This window comes from Emys orbicularis, chromosome 4 (assembly GCF_028017835.1).
Source record: "Emys orbicularis isolate rEmyOrb1 chromosome 4, rEmyOrb1.hap1, whole genome shotgun sequence".
NCBI lineage: Eukaryota > Metazoa > Chordata > Testudines > Emydidae > Emys > Emys orbicularis.
The window spans coordinates 31,721,263-31,741,598 of NC_088686.1; the positions used below are offsets into that span (position 1 = coordinate 31,721,263).

At 42.4% G+C, this 20,336-nt stretch overlaps 1 protein-coding gene across 1 annotated transcript in view; it reads left to right on the forward strand.

Moving 5' to 3' along the window:
* The window catches only part of TRIP11 (thyroid hormone receptor interactor 11), a 74,686-nt gene continuing 54,350 nt past the window's right edge, over positions 1–20,336 (forward strand). The window contains exons 1-6 of the mRNA XM_065403090.1: positions 1–139; positions 8,444–8,508; positions 9,457–9,567; positions 11,046–11,324; positions 14,378–14,446; positions 18,802–18,967. Of these exons, the coding sequence (XP_065259162.1) occupies positions 1–139; positions 8,444–8,508; positions 9,457–9,567; positions 11,046–11,324; positions 14,378–14,446; positions 18,802–18,967 (829 nt within the window). The remainder of the gene's footprint in view (positions 140–8,443; positions 8,509–9,456; positions 9,568–11,045; positions 11,325–14,377; positions 14,447–18,801; positions 18,968–20,336) is intronic.

The window sequence follows — 20,336 nt, forward strand, 5'->3', positions numbered from 1 at the left end:
ATGGCCTCCTGGTTAGGGGGCCTGGGCTCGGGGCTGGGCCAGTCCCTGGGGCAGGTAGGGGGCAGCTTGTCCTCCCTTACCGGCCAGATCTCCAGCTTCACCAAAGACATCCTGCTGGATGGCACCGAGGAAGTGGGAGGTAAGAGAGGGCCTGGGGGGGAGGGGAAGAAAGTTGCTGCGGCGGCCATGGGGGTGCTAACCCTCTGCGATGAGTGTGGGGCCGGGGGGCACTGAGTGCTGGGGAAAGATTTTCATCTCTATGGGCTGTGATGCTTTATATGTGTGTTTAGTACCATGTACTCATCTGATAGCATATTAATGATAATTAATAACTAAGAGATGTAGCAATTGTTGTAAGTGGGTAACAGTTCATTTAGGACTGTGCCCAGCTAGACCACCTGAATTTAGAGAGAAACATGACTGAGATTTTAAGTGTCTTACTGGAGTATACCAGTTTAACGAGAGAATTGCTACCTTCATTTTCCTTTTTTTAACAATAATAAAGAGAAATAAAATGTTTAGTGGTAGTGGAGTTTGTTGTTACACCTGTTGGAGTTGGTGCGCGGTAGCATTAACACTGCTGATCAAAACAACCAAAATTTGCCGTGACAAATTACTTCTATGTGTTTTTTCTGGAAGGGCCATATGCTTGCGCTCTCTCTTTTCCTCCCCCCCCCCTTTTTTTTCTCTCTCAAGTTCTTATTCTGTGCACATCACACTATCAGGGCTCTGTGGAGAATGAACTTAGCAAAGCAAGCTATGTATAGTATAAACTTATTTAGAGGTATATATATTGCAAAAGTTATTGGCATGTGTCCTGTTCCTGTTCTGATTTTGTTGTCCTGAAGTGTTGGAATTGCATTAGGGTACTTTGTTGACCAGGTTTGAAAGCATATCAAACTTGTCTTTGGCTTATTATGTTTATTCAGCTTATCTACAGCTTGGCTTGATCGGTTCCATTTAGAATGGGGGAAGTTTTCTAAAACTGCAAACAAATTGCTAGTTCAGTATTTTCCACATATGTATGTGATTGTAAGTCTGACGTGTCTCCCAGGCAAGGCTTTAATATAATTGAATTTTTTCTTATTTATATTACAGTAGTGCCCAAAAAATCCAATCAAGATCGGAGCCCATTGCATTAAGTACAACAAAATAGGAAAACACAGTCCTGTCTGAAAGCACTTACAATCTAAAATGATAAAAAGAGGCAAAGGGGGAACAAAGGGATGTAATGTACAAGCAAAGTGATCAGTTCAGTGACAGTCATACACAGTGTTAATTCTGTGTCTGTTTTAGTATTGGTGTTTAATTTTTCCAAGGCATTTAAGCTTTTTAAATTAAACGTTTGACTTTGCCTGTTATAGCTACACCTCTACCTCGATATAACGCTACCGGATATAACACGAATTCGGATATAACACGGTAAAGCAGTGCTCCGGGAGGGCGGGGCTGCGCACTCCGGTGGATCAAAGCAAGTTCAATATAACCTGGTTTCACCTATAACGCGGTAAGATTTTTTGGCTCCTGAGGACAGCGTTATATTGAGGTAGAGGTGTATCTGCCTAACATGGTGAAAATATACATACATTAATATAGTTAACATAATATTACATCTGAAAATTATGGCTTTGTTAGAGAAATACTCTTGAATTGAAGCCTTTGTGATTTTAATGGTTGTGTTACTACCAATAGTAGGACCAGAATTTGGAATTAAATAACATAATTTCATAAATTTGATCTTATGAAGTAGGTAATCAGCAAAGTAGGAATTCTCTGCAGGCAGGCAGTTCCAATATTAAGTGTCTCCAATATTAAGTGGGATGAAGATATTTTGGTTACAGGACTGCCAATATAAAAATGCTCCAAAAGAGAGAGGAGTTTGCTCTGATGGCTGCAATATACTCTGAGAAAAGATTGTCTATTTCCCTCTACTCTGAAAGATCTACTTACAGTTTTAGATTTAATAATTGTTTTAACATTCCCAAGCTTATATTATAGTACAAGCTTTGTTATCTGGCATGTTGGGGGAATGGGGGGTGTCAGTAAGTCATTCAAGTTAACCAAGAGGGAGAGAGTTTGGGCGTAGGAGGGGGCTCAGAGCTAGGGGTTGGGTACGGGAGGGGGTGCCGGATCCGGGCGGCGCTCACCTCAGGTAGCTCCCCTGCTGCTCCTAGGTGGAGGTGCGGCTAGATGGCTCTGCGTGCTGCCTCTGCCTGCAGGCACCGATCCCGCAGCTCCCATTGGCCGTGGTTCCTGGACAATGGGAGCTGCGGAGCCAGCACGTGGAGCAGCGCGCAGAGCCGCCTAGCCATGCCTCTGCCTAGGAGCAGCAGGGACATGTTGTTTGCGGGGAGCTGCCCGAGGTGAGCGCCGTCCAGGTCCGGCACCCCACACTTCTTCCCGTGCCTCAACACCCTCCCCCGAGCCATCTCCCACACCCAAACTCCCTCCCCGAGCCCACGCCCTGCACCTCCTCCCACATTCCAACTCCCTCATGTCCGTTCCTCCACCTAGGAGCAGCAGGGACATGTTGTTTCCGGGAAGCCATGCAGAGCCAGGTAGGGAGCCTGCTGGCTCTGCGCCAACCGGACTATAAACTGGACTTTCAATGAGGATCAGAAATACCGGTTTATAGAGCTTTCCGGTTGGTAAAATGCCAGATAACAGCTATTACTGTAATTTGATTTGGAACCACATTTCACTTAAATGGATGCATCATCATGGACCGTTCTTCTGTTACCTGGAAGTAGTACTAAGAGATATGCAGGATTCAAACTTCTTTGAATAAAGAGTTGACAGTTCTTTTACTATGTTTGTATGCTGTCAGTGTGTGTTGCTCCTGTTCTTTTAATATGGAGATATACCTATCTCATAGAACTGGAAGGGACCTTGAAAGGTCATTGAGTCCAGTCCCCTGCCTTCACAGCAGGACCAAGTACCATCCCTGACAGATTTTTGCCTCAGATCCCCCCTAAATGGCCCCCTCAAGGATTGAATTTACAACCCTGGGTTTAGCAGGTCAATGCTCAAACCACTGAGCTATTCCTCGCACCCTTCTGCCCAATAATGCCTTTGGAAATATGATGTTTCAGCTCAGTGAGAATTCTTTCCATAAATATTTATGTAACCCTTCTGCCACGTAGAGCCGGCAGCAGCGAGGGCCAGGTTCAATATCTAGGGGTTCTTTTTCAACAATACAACACACAACTATCTCGAGCCCCCATCCAGTAACCTGGGAAAATTATACACCACCCCAGGGCACCTCTGAGAGGCAATACTTCCCCACTCGCAAGCACAGAGTCTGAGTGTAGAAAAGAAACTTTTAATGAAAAGAGGGAAGTCAACTGACAGTAATTAAGGAAAATGCCACAATCAGGATTCATAATCGTAAAATTGTGAGCAGGACACCTACCCCAGAGTGCGTGGGGCAGTGCCTTCTGCCTCGTGTTCTTGAGTTCTACAACCAGAAGTTCCTTTTCTGTGCCCCTCGCTGCTCCCTCACCATACCCCACTCACCGTGGTTGTCCTTGGTGAGTGAGGACCCCGGGTGCAGAGGTGCATCTGTCTGAGTTCTCCCACCCAGGGAAAAAGGCACCTTGCTTTCTCCGCCATCTAAGCACTTGCTCTGGCTAGCTGCCTGCCAGCTGCTCATTCCTCTCTGGTGGCCGCCTGCTTTTTCCGCTCCACTCACCAGCCACCATTCCACTTGCTGGTCACCTTCTACCGCCTGCCTCTCTTCTGTGACCTTGGCAGGTCAGTCTCTTGAGGTTTCACCCAGCTCTCGGTGATAGCTCTTAGGCCTTGGCTACGCTTGCAGCTGTACAGAGCTGTGAGTTAAACCAGTCTTCGTACAGCTGAGTAGGGAAAGCGCTGCAGTCTGTCCACATTGACAGCTGCCAGCGCACTGTCGTGGCCACATTTGCGGCAATTGCAGTGCCATTGGGAGCGGTGCATTATGGGCAGCTATCCCACAGAGCACCTCTTCCCATTCTGGCGCTGTGGGTTGTGGGAAGGGGGCGTGGGTGTGGGGGATTCTGGGTCCTGTCCCAATGCCCCGTGATGCATCGCTTCGCATCCCAGAAATCCCTTTGTTTCTGTCCACCTTTGGCGCCATCTTTCAACGGTTTCTGTGCAGCGCGATCTGTCTGCGGGAAATGGAGTCCGAACTGCTGAGGCGTGTGCTGGCGAGACTCGTCAGCATATCACGTTTGGCTGTCGAACTATTCCTTAAGATCCAAAGTGACAGTGAGAGTGAGGAGTCCGACGATGCTATCGAGCTGCGTAATGCATACGACACAAAATTGCTTGTGGCATTCACGGACATGCTCAGCACCGTAGAACGCCGCTTTTGGGCTCGGGAAACAAGCACTGAGTGGTGGGATCACATCGTCATGGAAGTCTGGGATGATGAGCAGTGGCTGAAGAACTTTCGGATGAGAAAAGCCACTTTCATGGGACTGTGTGAGGAGCTCGCCCCCACCCTGCGGCGCAAGCACACGAGATTGAGAGCTGCCCTGCCAGTGGAGAAGCAGGTGGCTATTGCAATCTGGAAGCTGGCAACTCCAGACAGCTACTGGTCGGTTGCAAACCAGTTTGGAATGGGAAAGTCGACCGTTGGAATCGTGTTGATGCAAGTTTGCAGGGCCATTAATCGCATCCTACTCAGAAGAACCGTGACTCTGGGTAACGTGCAGGACATTGTGGATGGCTTTGCACAAATGGGTTTCCCTAACTGTGGAGGGGCGATAGATGGGACGCACATTTCTATTCTGGCACCACCCCACCTAGCATCCGAGTACGTTAATCGGAAGGGGTATTTCTCTCTGATTCTCCAGGCGCTTGTGGATCACCATGGGCATTTCATTGACATTAACACAGGCTGGCCAGGAAAGGTGCATGACGCATGCATCTTTCCGAACACTTGGCTGTTCAGGAAGCTGCAGGCCGGGAGTTTTTTCCCAGAGCGGAAGATCACAGTAGGGGAAGTTGAAATGCCCATTGTGATCCTTGGAGACCCCGCTTACCCGTTCATGCCGTGGCTCATGAAATCCTACACAGGGAGCCTTGACAGCAACAAGGAACAGTTCAACTACAGGCTGAGCCGGTGCCGAATGACTGTGGAGTGTGCCTTTGGCTGTTTAAAGGGCCGCTGGCGATCTCTGTATGGGAAGCTGGACTTGGCCGAACACAGCATCCCCGCGGTTATATCCGCGTGCTGTACCCTCCATAATATTTGTGAAGGGAAGGGTGAAAGCTTCACTCAGGCATGGACCTCCGAGGTTGAACACCTGGAGGCTGAATTTGCATAGCCAGAGAGCAGGGCTATTACAGGGGCCCAGCGCAGGGCTGCAAGGATTAGGGATGCCTTGAGGGAGCAATTTGAGGCTGAAAACCAGCAGTGATATCTGGTGCCCTGCACGGGAGTGAAGTGCAGTAGTTCCAGTCTTTAGGAATCAGTGTTTGCTAAGCAGACTTGCAGTGCCTGTTTATTTCCTGGGCTAAGGAATCTTTTACTTTATGCATTAATAAAGAATGTTTTCAAAGCCAAAAAATCCATTTATTGAAAAGAAAATTTATTTATTGAAAAGAAACACAACTGCTTGGGAATCAGCAAGGGCAAGGGGGTGGAGTGGGGAACGGTACAATCACAGATTCGCGTATGTCCTGTCTGGTGTGCTGTGCAGTGAGTGCTGCACTTCAGGATACCTATACTGCATGGTGATGGGGGTTGAGTGCAGAGGGTAAGGGTCGTGGTTTTCAGGGCTGGGTGGTGAAGATACTGGTGTTGGAGGCAGCGGGTGGCGTGAAGAACCCGGAAGTTGGGGAAAGTGGGTTGGAGGTAACGGTGGGGCACAAGGGAAAGAGTTTTGGGACAAGGGGAGGGGGGGGGCACATTTGCGGTACTGCTCCTTCTGCATGGCTATGAGCTCCTGGATAGCGTCTGCTTGGCGCTCCAGGATGCTTATGAGCCGATGCGTGCTTTGCTGCCGGTGCTCCGTGCTTTGCCGCCGGTGCGCTGTGTTTTCCTGGCGGATCCTGCTTTCTCTCTCCCTCCAGTTCTGTGCTTTTTCATTCTCTTTAATAGATTGCCGCATCACTTCTTGCAGCATGGCTTCTTTGGTTTTTCGCGGTCTCTTCCTGAGTCTTTGCAGTCTCTGAGCAGGCGATAAGAGGGATGGCTGAGGTCTCAAGGTTGTTGCAGCTGTATAGGCAAAATGCAACATTTAACAGAGGCAGCATTGTTTATAGCAGACAGAGTAATGATTTTCCCCGCACTTAAGGAGGGCACACACAGGGTCTACACAATAGCATAATTTTCCCGTCCCAAACAGAGCGCACATAACCCACGGGAGCCTCAAAATGGTGAGTAAGGGGGACTGATTGTTTCAGGGCTGTACTGTCCTCTGGGTTTCAGTGACTTGGGGAGAGCCAACAGCTGCAGGGGGCACCTACACTGAACACTGTCCCAACATTTTCCACAGGAGTTCATCCTGGACGATATCTCGCTGCTGAGGGTGACCTGGGAAGCAAGGGAGGGTCTTCTACTGCAATGCGGCTTCCGCCCTGGCCTATATGTAGCTTGCCTGTGTGCAGCAATCGCCCCCCCCGCCCCTTGCGGCACAGTGGCGCGGACACGTTAGCCTGGCTGGGACAAGGACCACGGTGGCTCTCCCGATAAACCTGCGCAAGCGCATTGCACACGTTCTGGATGAGACATTCGAAGAGATTACCGAGGCCGATTACCGCGATGTGATAAACCACATCAATGCACTATTCCACATCTAGGCATGCATGCCTAACCCTCCTCTCCCAAAGAGCCCGCACTGAAAAAATTCCTTCCCGAAAAAAAAACAAAACGCTTACCGGGAACCTGCTCTTCTGTTTGTCCTCCACCAAGTATCAGCCGCTGCGACTGGCTACCTTCCTCCTGGCTCGAGAAGAGCTCCTGGCTGCATGCCTCCAGGGTCCCGGGGTGTCTCCATCCGCCCCACCACCCTCACTCCCGTTCTCCTCCTCCTCCTCCTCCCACCCCAGCTCTGAAGTGTCCATGGTGGTTCTCGGAGTGGAGGTGGGGTTAACCCCAAGTATCGCATCCAGCTCTTTGTAGAATCGGCAGGTCGTGGGGGAAGCACCTGAACAGCCGTTTGCGTCGCGGGCTTTGCGGTAGGCACTCCCCAGCTCCTTCACTTTAATCCTGCACTGCAGGGCGTCCCGGTCATGGCCCCTTTCCATCATGTCCTTTGATACCTTCCCGAAGGTATCGTAATTCCTATGGCTGGAGCGCAGCTGGGACTGGACAACTTCCTCCCCCCAAGCACTGATGAGGTCCAGCAACTCGCCATTGCTCCATGCTGGGGCTCGCTTGGCGCGTGGAGGCATGGTCACCTGGAAAGATTCGCTGATAGCACTCCACGCCACGCCTGGCTGAGCAAACAGGAAGGGGATTTTTAAAATCCCCGAGGAATTTTAAGGGAGGGTCACATGGTTTGTTACCTGAGGCCAGGGCAGTAGAGTTTGAACTGATGACCAGAGTGGCTAGAACAGGCATTGTGGGATACTGCCGAATACTTCTGGAGGCCAGTCACAACGCATTGGGCGGCCACACTGGCGCTGCAGCGGTGGCGCAATACATGCTATTCCTCTCGAGGAGGTGGAGTACATGCAGCATTACAGCCACGGAGATACAGCACTGCAAATGCCTTGCCAGTGTGGACGGGGAGTGAGTTACAGCGCTGGGGGCGGCTTTACAGCGCTGTAACTTGCAAGTGTAACCAAGGCCTTAGGCTGGGCAGAAATGCTGTTCCACCACAAGTGATTGTAAGCTCTTTTGAGCACTTAAAATAACAAAAGGTTCCTAACGTACCTTCATCTATAGTACTGTGCTTTTTCTAATTTTGGTTGTCTCCCTTCAGGAAAGGTATAGCAAATTGAAAAAAGCTCAAAGAAGTGGGACAAAAATTTAGAGGAAACTTGAGATTTATATGTTTTGTGTTGCAAAAATATGATAAGAGGAATTTCATTGAGGTGTTTAAAATTATAAAGGGTACAGTAAAATAGAACATTTAAATATTTTCAGATTAGAATAGTAGTTTTAGATGCAACAGGAATAAATTTACAGTTTGTTACAGTTTGCCATTGGTTCCAAGAAGTTTCTTTAAAAAAAGCCTAGATAACAGAAAATATTCCAAAATCCTGAATTGAAGAGGTTTTTTGCACTGTAGTCCATAAAATGTTTTTAAAAGATAGAAAGGAAAATAACTAATACATTTATGGAGTAATAATATGTAACTAAGCCAAATAAAGACTTTAAAATATTCTCTTTAGCTGAGAATGCTATTTTGTGTCTCTTCCTGGGGAATTGTCACAGCCAATTCAGATGAGCACAATGTGAGTGATTTTTTTTTTTTTTTTTTTTTTTTAAATCTTTCAGATGCACCAACAGAACTCCAAGTATCCAGTTCTAGGCTAAGAGAAATAGAAAGTACTCATGCATCACAGAGATTGGAGGTAAGCAATTCTGGAATGCAGGTAATTAGGAGAAATAAAGGGATGCTGATCAGGGCGATTTTGATTGTTTCTACACATATTAGAAATATGATTTAAAAAAAAAAGCTCACTCTAGAAATGAGGGTGACAATGATGTTTAAATCCCAATTTTTCAGCCTGGTGACCATCCGTCATCACATTCAGAGGGCCAGATTTGTTTAGTGGGCATGGACATATGTGTGTTGTAGATTTATCACCTCTTACATTGATTGCCTTCTCCACTCTGATATTGTTCATGTCAGACAGTGGGACCTTGAAATGTAACAGTAGCTCCTGGCTCTGAGATGGTCTCAAGTCCAGGTTTCTTTTAAGTTTCAGCATTTTTCTGGCTGATAAGGAGATGCTTTATGAATAGCTGGGTTTGCATTTCAGACTTGGCCGCGAATCATAGAATATCAGGGTTGGAAGGGACCTCAGGAGGTCATCTAGTCCAACCCCCTGTTCAAAGCAGGACCAATTCCCAACTAAATCATCCCAGCCAGGGCTCTGTCAAGCCTGACCTTAAAAACCTCTAAGGAAGGCGATTCCACCACCTCCCTAGGTAACCCATTCCAGTGCTTCACCCACCCTCCTAGTGAAAAAGTTTTTCCTAATATCTAACCTAAACCTCCCCCACTGCAACTTGAGACCACTACTCCTTGTTCTGTTATCTGGTACCACTGAGAACAGTCTAGATCCATCCTCAAAACTAATCTAGAAGGTGTAATTTCCAGCCTATAACCCTCAATCCAGATTTTTATATGCGGTATTTTAAATTTCAAAGAGGTGTTTAAGTTTGAAAGAGTAAAGTAGGACAACATGGGAAGTCTGCAACATAGCTATTTTAATTTTTTCTACCATTAGCAAATTCCTTAGGAACATAAGCTTTAGTTTTTTACATTTATTAATAGTCACTTTGCACTTTTCTAGAATGAGAGACTGAAGAAGGTTTGCAGTGATCTAGAAGAAAAGCATGAAGCAGCAGAGCTTCAAATAAAGCAGTTGTCCATAGAGTACCGAAATCAGCTGCAGCAAAGAGAGGTACAGTGCAGCATAAATAATTTCAGGCAATATATGTCTGTATTCGTTAACAAAAATGTACTACATTAAGTTTGTTTGTATACTTATTGAAGAGATAAAGATATCTATTATACAATCTCTAAAGGTCAGAGGCAAGCAGACCGTTCATCATGGTACAAAGTACCCTATTGCTCATCCTTTCATTTATGCTGTTGCTCATTTATAAATGTACAGATTGTCTCAATCACTCACAAAATGCTTCCAAATCATGTGACATCAGTTTACACTTACACCTGCCAGATGACTTAATATAATGTAGCTATTGATCTAAATAGCCTCAGAAATATCTTGTCTGATGTCACAGTTTCTCCCTATTTTATTACCATTAAGGAACAACAGAGTAGATTAACCACCACATATTATTATAAATTATTTTATAGTCCTAAATCACGCTTTTTGGAAGGATAGGTAAAAAAGAGAAAATTCTCTTGAAAAGTGTTTATTTCTATTGTTCTTTCAGATGTTCATTTGGTTTAAGTGTAGACTTAAAAATGGGACAGGATCAGCATTCGCAGCTCTGGAAAGTGGATTTTTGGGCATAAAGTAATCCTCTATGCATGCAACTGTATAATGTGAGATTTTAGAGTCTTCTAAACAAGGAAAACTATCAACGCATTTATAAAAATTGCTTTTACTGAATGGGTTTTTAGCAGAAAGAATATCTTTGAGACGTGTGTTGCACCCATTGAAGTCAATATCAGATCTCCCATTGACTTCAGTGAGAGCAGGATCAGACCCTTGATTTGTACATGCATAGGAAAGGACATATTGAAGTTGGAAAAGCAACATCTGGATATTTGTAGTATTTTGTCCATTCTGTATCTTAGTGTAAACAATTTTCTTTTGCTCTAAGAGTGACTTCTTTAATATAGTGTGATGTGAATGCAAAACCAGCAATACATTGAAAAGGTGGAGTATAAAATAACCTCAATTTTAATATCAAAATAAATAACCTGAGGAACCCTGTACTGCTTGCTTTTATTTTAATATTTAATTAAAAAATCTACCACTTTTATATTTAACTGTGTTGTGGGACTTGGCACTCAGAAGCCTTGCTGTAGAATTTAGGAACATTTGCCTGCTAAATACCCCCAAAACCTTTATTTACAAGGGAAGCATTCTTTTTAAGGGGCAGTGCGGATACTTTGCTTATATGGTGCCTTTAGCTGACTAGTGTTTAAATGGTAAAGGAATAATTTTTAGAAGCAGTTTTTACAAGAGTCCTTGCTTTATAAGAGGCCAGTCAAGAACATTCCTTTCCATTGAGTTGGAGAGAAAACTCTTTTTTTTTTCCTAGTGAAAGAACAAGGAGACCTTGTTTTATGTCAGATGAGAATACAAATAGCAGGTTTAAATTTCATCTATTTACAAGAGATAAAGTGAATATACTTTGAGATTTTCTTCTTACTAAAATCATGCACTGTATTCTATATATTTAGGTTGAAATCAGCCATCTAAAAGCTAGACAGAATGCACTACAGGAACAATTGCAGAAGTTGCAGACAGCTGCTCAGTCAGCACAGTTAGGAGCTGGTGTTTTGCCACCAACCACTACATCAGCTTCCTTTGTTCCAGTGGTTAGACATCATTCTTCAGGTTTTCAAGGGGATGACATGGACTTTGGAGATGTAATCTGGTCCCAGCAAGAAATAAACAGATTGTCCAATGAAGTTTCTAGACTTGAATCTGAGGTTGACCACTGGATGCTGATAGCACAGGTGGGTGATTTTTCCCTATATTTAGTACATTGAGTGAATTGGTCACTCTTGAAGCCAGTCATGTTCAAGTTCATGTTCAGCAATTATATGTAGAGAAGTAGCATTTAGGTTGACATAGCTGCTGTGCTCAAGGGTGTTACAAATCCACATCCCTGAATACCACATAGCTATGCTGACCTAATCCCCAATGTAGACACAGCTAGGATGATGGAAGAGTGCTTCCAGCGACCTAACTACTGTTGCTCAGGGAGGTGGTGTTCCTACAGCAATGGAAAAACCCCTTCTGTTGGTGCAGGCTATGTCTACACTGCAGGGTTATGCTGGCATAGCTGTGGCGCCATAGTTGCGCTGCATTAATCATCACAGGCACTAATACATTCTAATTCTGGTTTTGCTGGTTGGTGACCCTTGGTACCTTTCAGTCACTGTTGTCCATTTGTAAAAAATTGGTAATACATAAAGACCTGCCTTGCAGAAGTGATGTAAAGATTAACTAACCTGTAGATGGTGATCTGAAAAATATATAGCACTATATAAATTCTAAATATTATTTTTACTTTCTGAGAAAAGGAGCCATAGTAAGACTTAGTTACGGAGACTGAATTTCTTTTCTCTTCGCATTATATTAATAATACAGCCGCTCCCACCCCCTTAAAATCTGTAAAAATGTTTTATAAGTAGGGCTGTCAAGCCATTAAAAAAATTAATCACGATTAATCATGCCATTAAAAAAATTAATTGCATGATTAAACAATAATAGAATACTGTACCATTTATTTCAATATTATTGGATGTTTTCTACATTTTCAAATATATTGATTTCAATTATAACACAGAATACAAAGTGTACAGTGTTCACTTTATATTTATTTTTCTTGCAAATATTTGCACTGTAAAAAAGAAATAGTATTTTTCAGTTCACCTAATACAATACTATAGTGCAATCTCTTTATCATGAAAGTTGAACTTACAAATGTAGAATTATGTACAAAAAATAACTGCATTCAAAAGTAAAACAATGTAAAACTTTAGAGCCTACAAGTCCACTTGGTCCTACTTCAGCCAATCGCTCAGACAAACAAGTTTGTTTACATTTTCAGGAGATAATGCTGCCCGCTTCTTGTTCACAATACCACTGGAAACGGAGAACAGGTGTTTGTTCTGACGGCACTGTTGTAGCTGGCCTCGCAAGATATTTACATGCCAGACATGCTAAAGATTCATATGTCCCTTCATGCTTTAACCAACATTCCAGAGGACATGCGTCCATGCTGATGAAGGGTTCTGCTCGATAACCATCCAAAGCAGTGCGGGCCGATGCATGTTCATTTTCATTATCTGAGTCAGATGCCACCAGCAGAAGGTTGATTTTCTTTTTTGGTGGTTTGGGTTCTGTAGTTTCTGCATTGTAATGTTGCTCTTTTAAGACTTCTGAAAGCATGCTCCACACCTCATCCCTCTCAGATTTTGGAAGAGATTCTTAAATTTTGGGTTGAGTGCTGTAGCTATCTTTAGAAATCTCACATTGGTACCTTCTTTGCGTTTAGTCAAATCTGCAGCAAAAGTGTTCTTAAAATGAACATGTGCTGGGTCATCATCCGAGACTACTATAACATGAAATATATGGCGCAATGTGGGTAAAATAGAACCGGAGACATAAAATTTTCCCCCAAGGAGTTCAGTCACAAATTTAATTAACGCATTCTTTTTTTAACAAGCCTCATCAGCATGGAAGCATATCTTCTGGAATGGCAGCCGAATCATGAAAGGGCCTACAGATGTTTAGCAGATCTGGCACGTAAATACCTTGCAATGCCGGCTACAAAAGTCCCATGTTAACGCCTGTTCTCACTTTATGGTGACATTGTAAATAAGAAGTGGGCAGCATTATCTCCTGTAAATGTAAACAAACTTGTTTGTGTTAGCAATTGGCTGAATGAGAAGTAAGATGGAGTGGACTTGTAGGCTCTAAAGTGTTGCATTGTTTTGTTTTTGAGTGCAGTTATGTAACCAAAAAAAATCTACATATGCAGTTTCATGATAAAGAGATTGCACCACTACAGTACTTGTAAGAGGTGAATTGAAAAATACTATTTCTTTTGTTTATCATTTTTACAGTGAAAATATTTTTAATCAAAAATAATTCTATAAAGTGAGCAGTGTACACTTTGTATTCTGTGTTGTAATTGATATCAATATATTTGAAAATGTAGAAAAACATCCAAATATTTTAAATAAATTTCAATTGGTATTCTATTGTTTAACAATGTGATTAATCACAATTAATTTTTTTGAGTTAATCGCGTGAGTTAACTGCAATTAATCAAGAGCCCTATTTGGCAAAGAGTTTCTTAAGCATTTACAAGGGTTCAACCCAAAATATTATAACTTCTTTGGGGATTTTCATATGTAGGCTTCTAAAAAGTACTTTTTCTCTTGTCGTTTGTGCTATTGATTGTAAATTACTACTCTGCCAATGCACAAAGTGATACTGTAGTTGCAAATTTTTATTATAAATTTTACCATCTGTAATTTTCCCTTACCACTTACCTTCATTTTCTGTCAGTTATAAAAATTCTCATTGCTGTGATCAAGTAGAGCCCAATCCTGCAAACTCTTACTCATGTGACTGATCTTTACTCAAGCAACTAGTGCGTTCGATTTCAGTGATATTACTTGTGTCCATAGCATCTACAGTTATGTATACTGGAATTAAAATACAGTGAATATGTAGGTTTTCTTTAAATGCAAGAAACTGTTAAATATGCTAGCATGTCATAAATGCAATCAATATACTGTGAAATTTGTGCACAAAGAAATCCAATAGCTGTTCTTATGTTTCAATAGAGAAATGCTATTTTATATTTTTTTTCTTTACCTATATTTGAATGTTGTGATAGAGGCTTACTAAAAGTAAGTAAGTACTTTTAGTGTCCTTGCATTTTCTATTTTATTAAGAATTATTTGCTGTTGAAGTGCTCAAAGGAAAATAAACCATTGTTTATCTCAATTTATTTCCCAAACTAAAGTATTATTTTTCTTTTTTTATCTAGTCTTCCAGAGTACAAGGAACAAATAATGCTGATCAAAGTGAAATCTGCAAGCTGCAAAACATTATCAAAGTAAGGTGACAGTTTTCACAAATCAACCCACACACATACATTTTTTTATAATTTTCAGCTAAGCCCCCAGTCCTGCAAACATTTACATGTGTAGTCCCAATGCCTGCAGTCACGTTTCATATGAATCAAGTTAAGTGTATGCATAAGTGTTTGCACGATCAGGACCTAAGTCCTTTGTACTAAACAAAGTATATTGGCATATAATATACACATTTACCCCCATATAATGCGGTCCTCGGGAGCCAAAAATCCCTACCCTGTTATTGGTGAAACCCCATTATATCGGGGTAGCGGTGGCAGGGCTCCAGCGGTGATTTAAAGAACCCGGGGCTCCGGCTGCTGCGGGGAGCCCCGGACCCTTTAAATCACCACCCAGGCCCCGCTGCCAGAGCCCTGGGGTAGCGGCAGCAGGGCTCCAACGGTGATTTAAAGGGCCCGGGGCTCCCCACAGCGGCCAGAGCTACGAGCCCTTTAAATTGCCTGCCAAGCCCCGCTGCCGCAGCTCCGGGGTAGCGGTGACAGGGCTCCAGCGGTGATTTAAAGGGTCCTGGGCTACGGCCGCTGTGGGGAGCCCGGGTCCTTCAAATCGCCGGCTGAGCCCCGCTGCCGGAGCCCTGGGGTTACCACGCTATATGCAAACCCGTGTTATAGCGGGTTGTGTTATATCGGGGTAGAGGTGTAATTGTGTTTATAACCGAAATGTTGCCACACCGCCTATATTTAAAAAAAAATTCTGATTGATTAGATGAACGAGTGTCTCTCAGGTTGGTCATAGAACTGGCTTGTTACAATAGTATAGGCTTGAAAATATAAAGTTTGTCAGATTAAGGCCAACACTTCAAAAGTAGCCAGTGATTTGTAGTGCCTCAATTTTTGGATGCCCATCATGGGATACCTTGAGGTTGCTTTCCCTCCCCAACCCCTTTCCCCAGTCTCTCTAACTCCAAGTGAAGTCAGTGGGAACTATAGGTGTTAAGCACTTCTGAATTTCAGACCCTTGATGGCTAACTTAGACACCATAAAAATTTTGGTCTTAATTTGTAAGGTACATATTTTGTACAGGGGCATACCTGGATGTAATTTTGTTCTGAGTCCTGTTTTTTAAGTTAACTTATTAATGTACTATATAGGTGTGAAGGCATATACTGGTAATGTTACATGGTATACATATATAAATACATATGTAAATGGTGAAATAAGACAAATAATTTTTTATACTTACAATGAAGCTGGAAAATCAAATCAATTTTATTTTCAATACATGGTAAGGTGAGAGTAAGTGTATTATCTAGTATAACTTATATTTTTCTAGTTTGTTTTTCTCCCATATTTGTGTGTTTTAACGTAAGTCATAATGAATGATGGAGAGGAGACTTCCTGGTAATTAATACTTACCTGGAGAAGTTCAGGGAATGACAAGAAAACTCCTCCTGATCACGCATTTCTGCTATTAAATGTTAGTTATTACATCCTTATTATTTATCCTATGTAAGTAAATAGTGCTCACCTTTTTTCTGTATTGAAAAGTGAAAAACCTAATTGCACCTTGCCGGGGATGCAGAATTCTAGTTATACTACTAGAAACAGCTATTTTTTCTAGAGTTCCAATAAGCTTATAATATTGAATTTATAAATATGATTAGAAGGAAGGTATATTGTTGCAGTTGTCTCTTCCCCACAGTCTTGGATACTTAAGGCAACTTTCAAATTAGGAAAAGCTCTAAATCAGTAACTCTCAACCTTTCCAGACTACTGTATCTATCCCTTTCAGGAGTCTGATTTATCTTGTGTATCCCAAGTTTCACCAGACTTGCTTACAAAATCAGACATAAAAATACAAAAGTGCAACAGCACAATATTACTGAAAAATTGCTTATTTTCTCATTTTTACCATATTATAAAATAAATTAATTTGAATATAAATACTGCACTTACATTTCAGTGTACAGTATATAGAGTAGTATGAACAAGTAATTGTATGAAATTTTAGTTTCTGCTGACTTCGCTAGTGCTTTTTATGTAGCCTTGTAAAACTAGGCAAATATCTAGATGAATTGATGTACCCCCTGGCAGACCTCTGCGTATCCCAGGAGTACGCATACCCATGGTTGAGAACCAGTGCTCTAAATAAGTATAACAGAAGTCTGAGTGAGCTCTGCAGCCCTTTTTATGTACTTTTCATTGTGGACCAGTCTTTTCCACAAATGATGTGACACTTTGCTCTCTGGCTGGTTCAGAAAGTTAGTCTTTCTTTTGCCTTCTATGATGTACTGTAATGTTGCATTTGTCTACTAAGGTGTAAATAATCCACACACTGTAACTTTTCCCAAAACAAGTGCCAGCCTCTAGTCCTATGACCTGCTCCTGCTCCAAAAGAAGTCTGTTGCAGCGCTCTCATTGACTTCTTTGGGAGCAAGTTTAAGCCCTCTGTGAGAATCTCAAGGTTGTGGAATCTCTTCCAAAATGAGTCCAGGTTACAGAATTGAGCCCGCTTTCTGTCAAAGTAGAAGCAATCCAATATTTTAATTTTTTTAGCCATTTGTGGCAAAAGTTATTTTTTTCACCAGTACAAATGAATTGACCATGATTCTTCTTTCAAGAATAGTCCCAGCTACTCTCCCTAGTGAGGCTGAATTTTCTTGTTGCTTAAAGAGGAGTAAGTTGAGGCTAAGGTTGTGGGCTACATTCTGGCTGTTAGTAAATTCCTGTGTTTGCATAAGGTAAGGGCTTGTCTACGTGGAAAGTTAGTACCCAGCAAGCCAGGATGTGAATCTACAGGGCATCAGCTTGCCACACACTAACTCACTATGTGGACACTGCTACCACACAGTAAAAGTCCCGGAGTGTAGAATAGTACTTTGGCACTTTCACTGCACTGTAGTAATGTCCACGGGGCAAGTTAATGCATGGCAAGCTTGTGCCCTGTAGTTTCACATTCTGGCTTTCCAGGCACTAACTTGGCATGTGCACAAGCCCTAAGTTACTTTTTTGGTGAAAGAACACTGCCAACTATCCCTATAGTTGATAAATGTTTTTGTTTTCAGTTTTGCATTACAGTCAAGCTCCAAGACAACATTTTTTCCTTTCAGTATTTGTAAAGTTCTTAGAAGTTGTGACATGCTTTATAAGTGCTAAGTACTTTTGTTATTTAAGCGATAATGTTCAGAGTGGGCACTTCCAGGGACTTGAGGATCTGAAGAAAAGCTAAGGGGATTTAACATAGCTGGTTATTAACTGCTGCTATGGATTGCTTTACCTAGGAGTGTAGGGGGGTTGTGGTGTATGTGTCACTATTGCTATACTTTTCTCTGTGCTGAAAAGATCAGAGTAGAAATGCACATCCATGGGACACAGCGTCGTGTTATACAAAAGTGGTCAGACAACATGTACAGTTACAAATAGGAAAATAGCATTTTGTGCTCATGATTCCATTAAAAATGCGCACACACAGATTTTTGTTGTCATTACTTTCTTGTTCAAGAAACTTGTTCACCTGTTTACTTGGCAGCCCTGACGTATCAATGGTTGGAGTTTCCTAATTAACATGAGTTCTCCATCCAAACAAAAATATTATCTGAATTTTCATTCATAGAGGTCAGGGATTTTTTGTCTGTCATTGCAACAAGGTGGTAGATCTGGAAATACAAGTTATTTGACATTTGAGACAATATTAACCTGATTATAATTTAACTGTGTGAGTGGGAGTGTGTGTATGTAAGAGGTGAGGTGGTGGTGAAGGAGAAAAAATCCAGTCATCTACCATCTGGATGTCCTAATGCAGGGATCGGCAGCCTTTGGCACGCGGCCCGTCAGGGGAAATCCGCTGGCGGGCCGGGACGGTTTGTTTACCTGCAGCATCCACAGGTTTGGCCGATCGCAGCTCCCACAGTTCGCCGTTCCAGGCCAATGGGGGCTGCGGGAAGCGGCGGCCAGCACATCCCTCGGCCCACGCTGCTTCCCGCAGCCCCCATTGGCCTGGAATGGCGAACCGTGGCCAGTGGGAGCTGCGATCGGCTGAACCTGCGGACGCTGCAGGTAAACAAACCGTCTCGGCCCGCCAGTGGACTTCCTTGATGGGCCGCATGCCAAAGGTTGCCGATCCCTGTCCTAGTGTATACATTCTCCTATGTGTCTGAGATTACAAGTTCTTTGAGGTGGGGCTCTTTTTATTTTTGTAGTTTGTACCATGCCAACCACATTGATTGTATAAATAAATAATTTTTAAACAGGCATGTTTTATTTTTGGCGTAAAATATTTGGCAGTATCTTTGCAGGTGCAGAAAAATATTCTTTTAAAATGTATACATACTGTGTGTCTGCATTCTAAATATTTTTTTTTCAATTACACTTTTTAGGAGCTGAAACAGAATTTAAGTCAAGATATAGATGAACATCAGCATGAGCTTTCAGTATTACAGGATGCACATCGACAGAAACTAGCAGAGATAAGTCGTCGGCACCGGGAGGAATTAAGTGAATATGAGGAGCGAATTGAAGAACTTGAAAATCAGTTACAGCAAGGTATTTATTACCCTGCGATCATTCTATTTTATTGGCTGTTACCCTCAGCTTTTATATGGAATGAACTTTATTCAGAAATCAAATGCACATACAAATGAGCAGTATAATCTACGTCCAATACATTCATATGGATTTAGCAAATCTTTAGTTTGGTTATAATTGACTTGAGCACATTTAATTGCATTGTTAATGGCTGCTCTTCAGAAGAAAACGCACATGTGACTTTTAGCTGTCCACCAACAGATTCTGGTCTAGATACTGAGTGAGAAACTCTTCAAGTCTGTTAAATTAATTTTTCAGAGCTATGGGGTTACTACCTGTGGAAGGCTTCTCTCCTGCTATTACCAATCTACTAGAGTTGAAAACTATCTGAGAAACAGATATATCTGTTTCTTCACTTGTACTCACTGCGGGATATTTTTTTAAACTCCTGGACATTAATTTGTCCCCTAATAATCTACTTACATCCATATCCTCAGGCAGGTGGTATGCACTAAATCCATAAAGCCAACACATGTTTGATTCCAATCCAATATTGATTTGGAAAGAGACTGCAGAATAGAGTGAAAACTTTTCAACACAAAAAATAATTCTGGAGGCAAGTAGTAGATACTAAATGGGTCACTCACTGAATGATATGAAGTCAGAGTTGATGGTGATGAGGGCTGTATAAGTTCCTGGTTGGATGGGTTGGTAGATAAAACACTTTCTAGCAACAAGTGCCTTTATCTGTTTTTCTTGTACTGGGATAACTTTGGATGCATAGAAGTGAAAGTTTGTATGTCTTATTAATTGGGTCTCTTTTTGAAGGGGGCCTCATTTACAAGTTCATATCTAAACTTAGTAAGTTTCGTTTGTAATTGAGTCATCAAAACTATGCCACCCAAAGAGTGTGTGTTACCCTTTGGGAAAGAGACGTACTTCCAATGACAACTGTCCCTTCCCAGAATGAAAGAGAAACTCCATAACCGACAGTGTCTCCTTAGATATAGAGTTAGGCAGAAGCACCATGTAAGAACCTTTTGAGGTCTCAACCAGAGGTGGTAGGGAACTGACTCATGGTATCTTAATGCCTGTTAAAATTGTTCTCTGTCTTCTGACTTCTTTCAAAACAATCCTTTTAAAGAGTCTTGGGTGAAATCAAAGGCATGAGCCACGCATCTCTTGCCTAATGACTCAGCTGTAAGACAAAATACTTCTCACACTTCTTAGTATGATATTACTCACCTATTACCATATCCTTGCTAAATTGCGTTTTCACCCATCTGGTATCGTCTGGATGCAGATCCTAGAAATGCTTGTTTTCAGAATCTACGTAGTCATGAATGGACAAGCAACGTGTCTTCTTTTAGCAGCTTCTATCTAAATT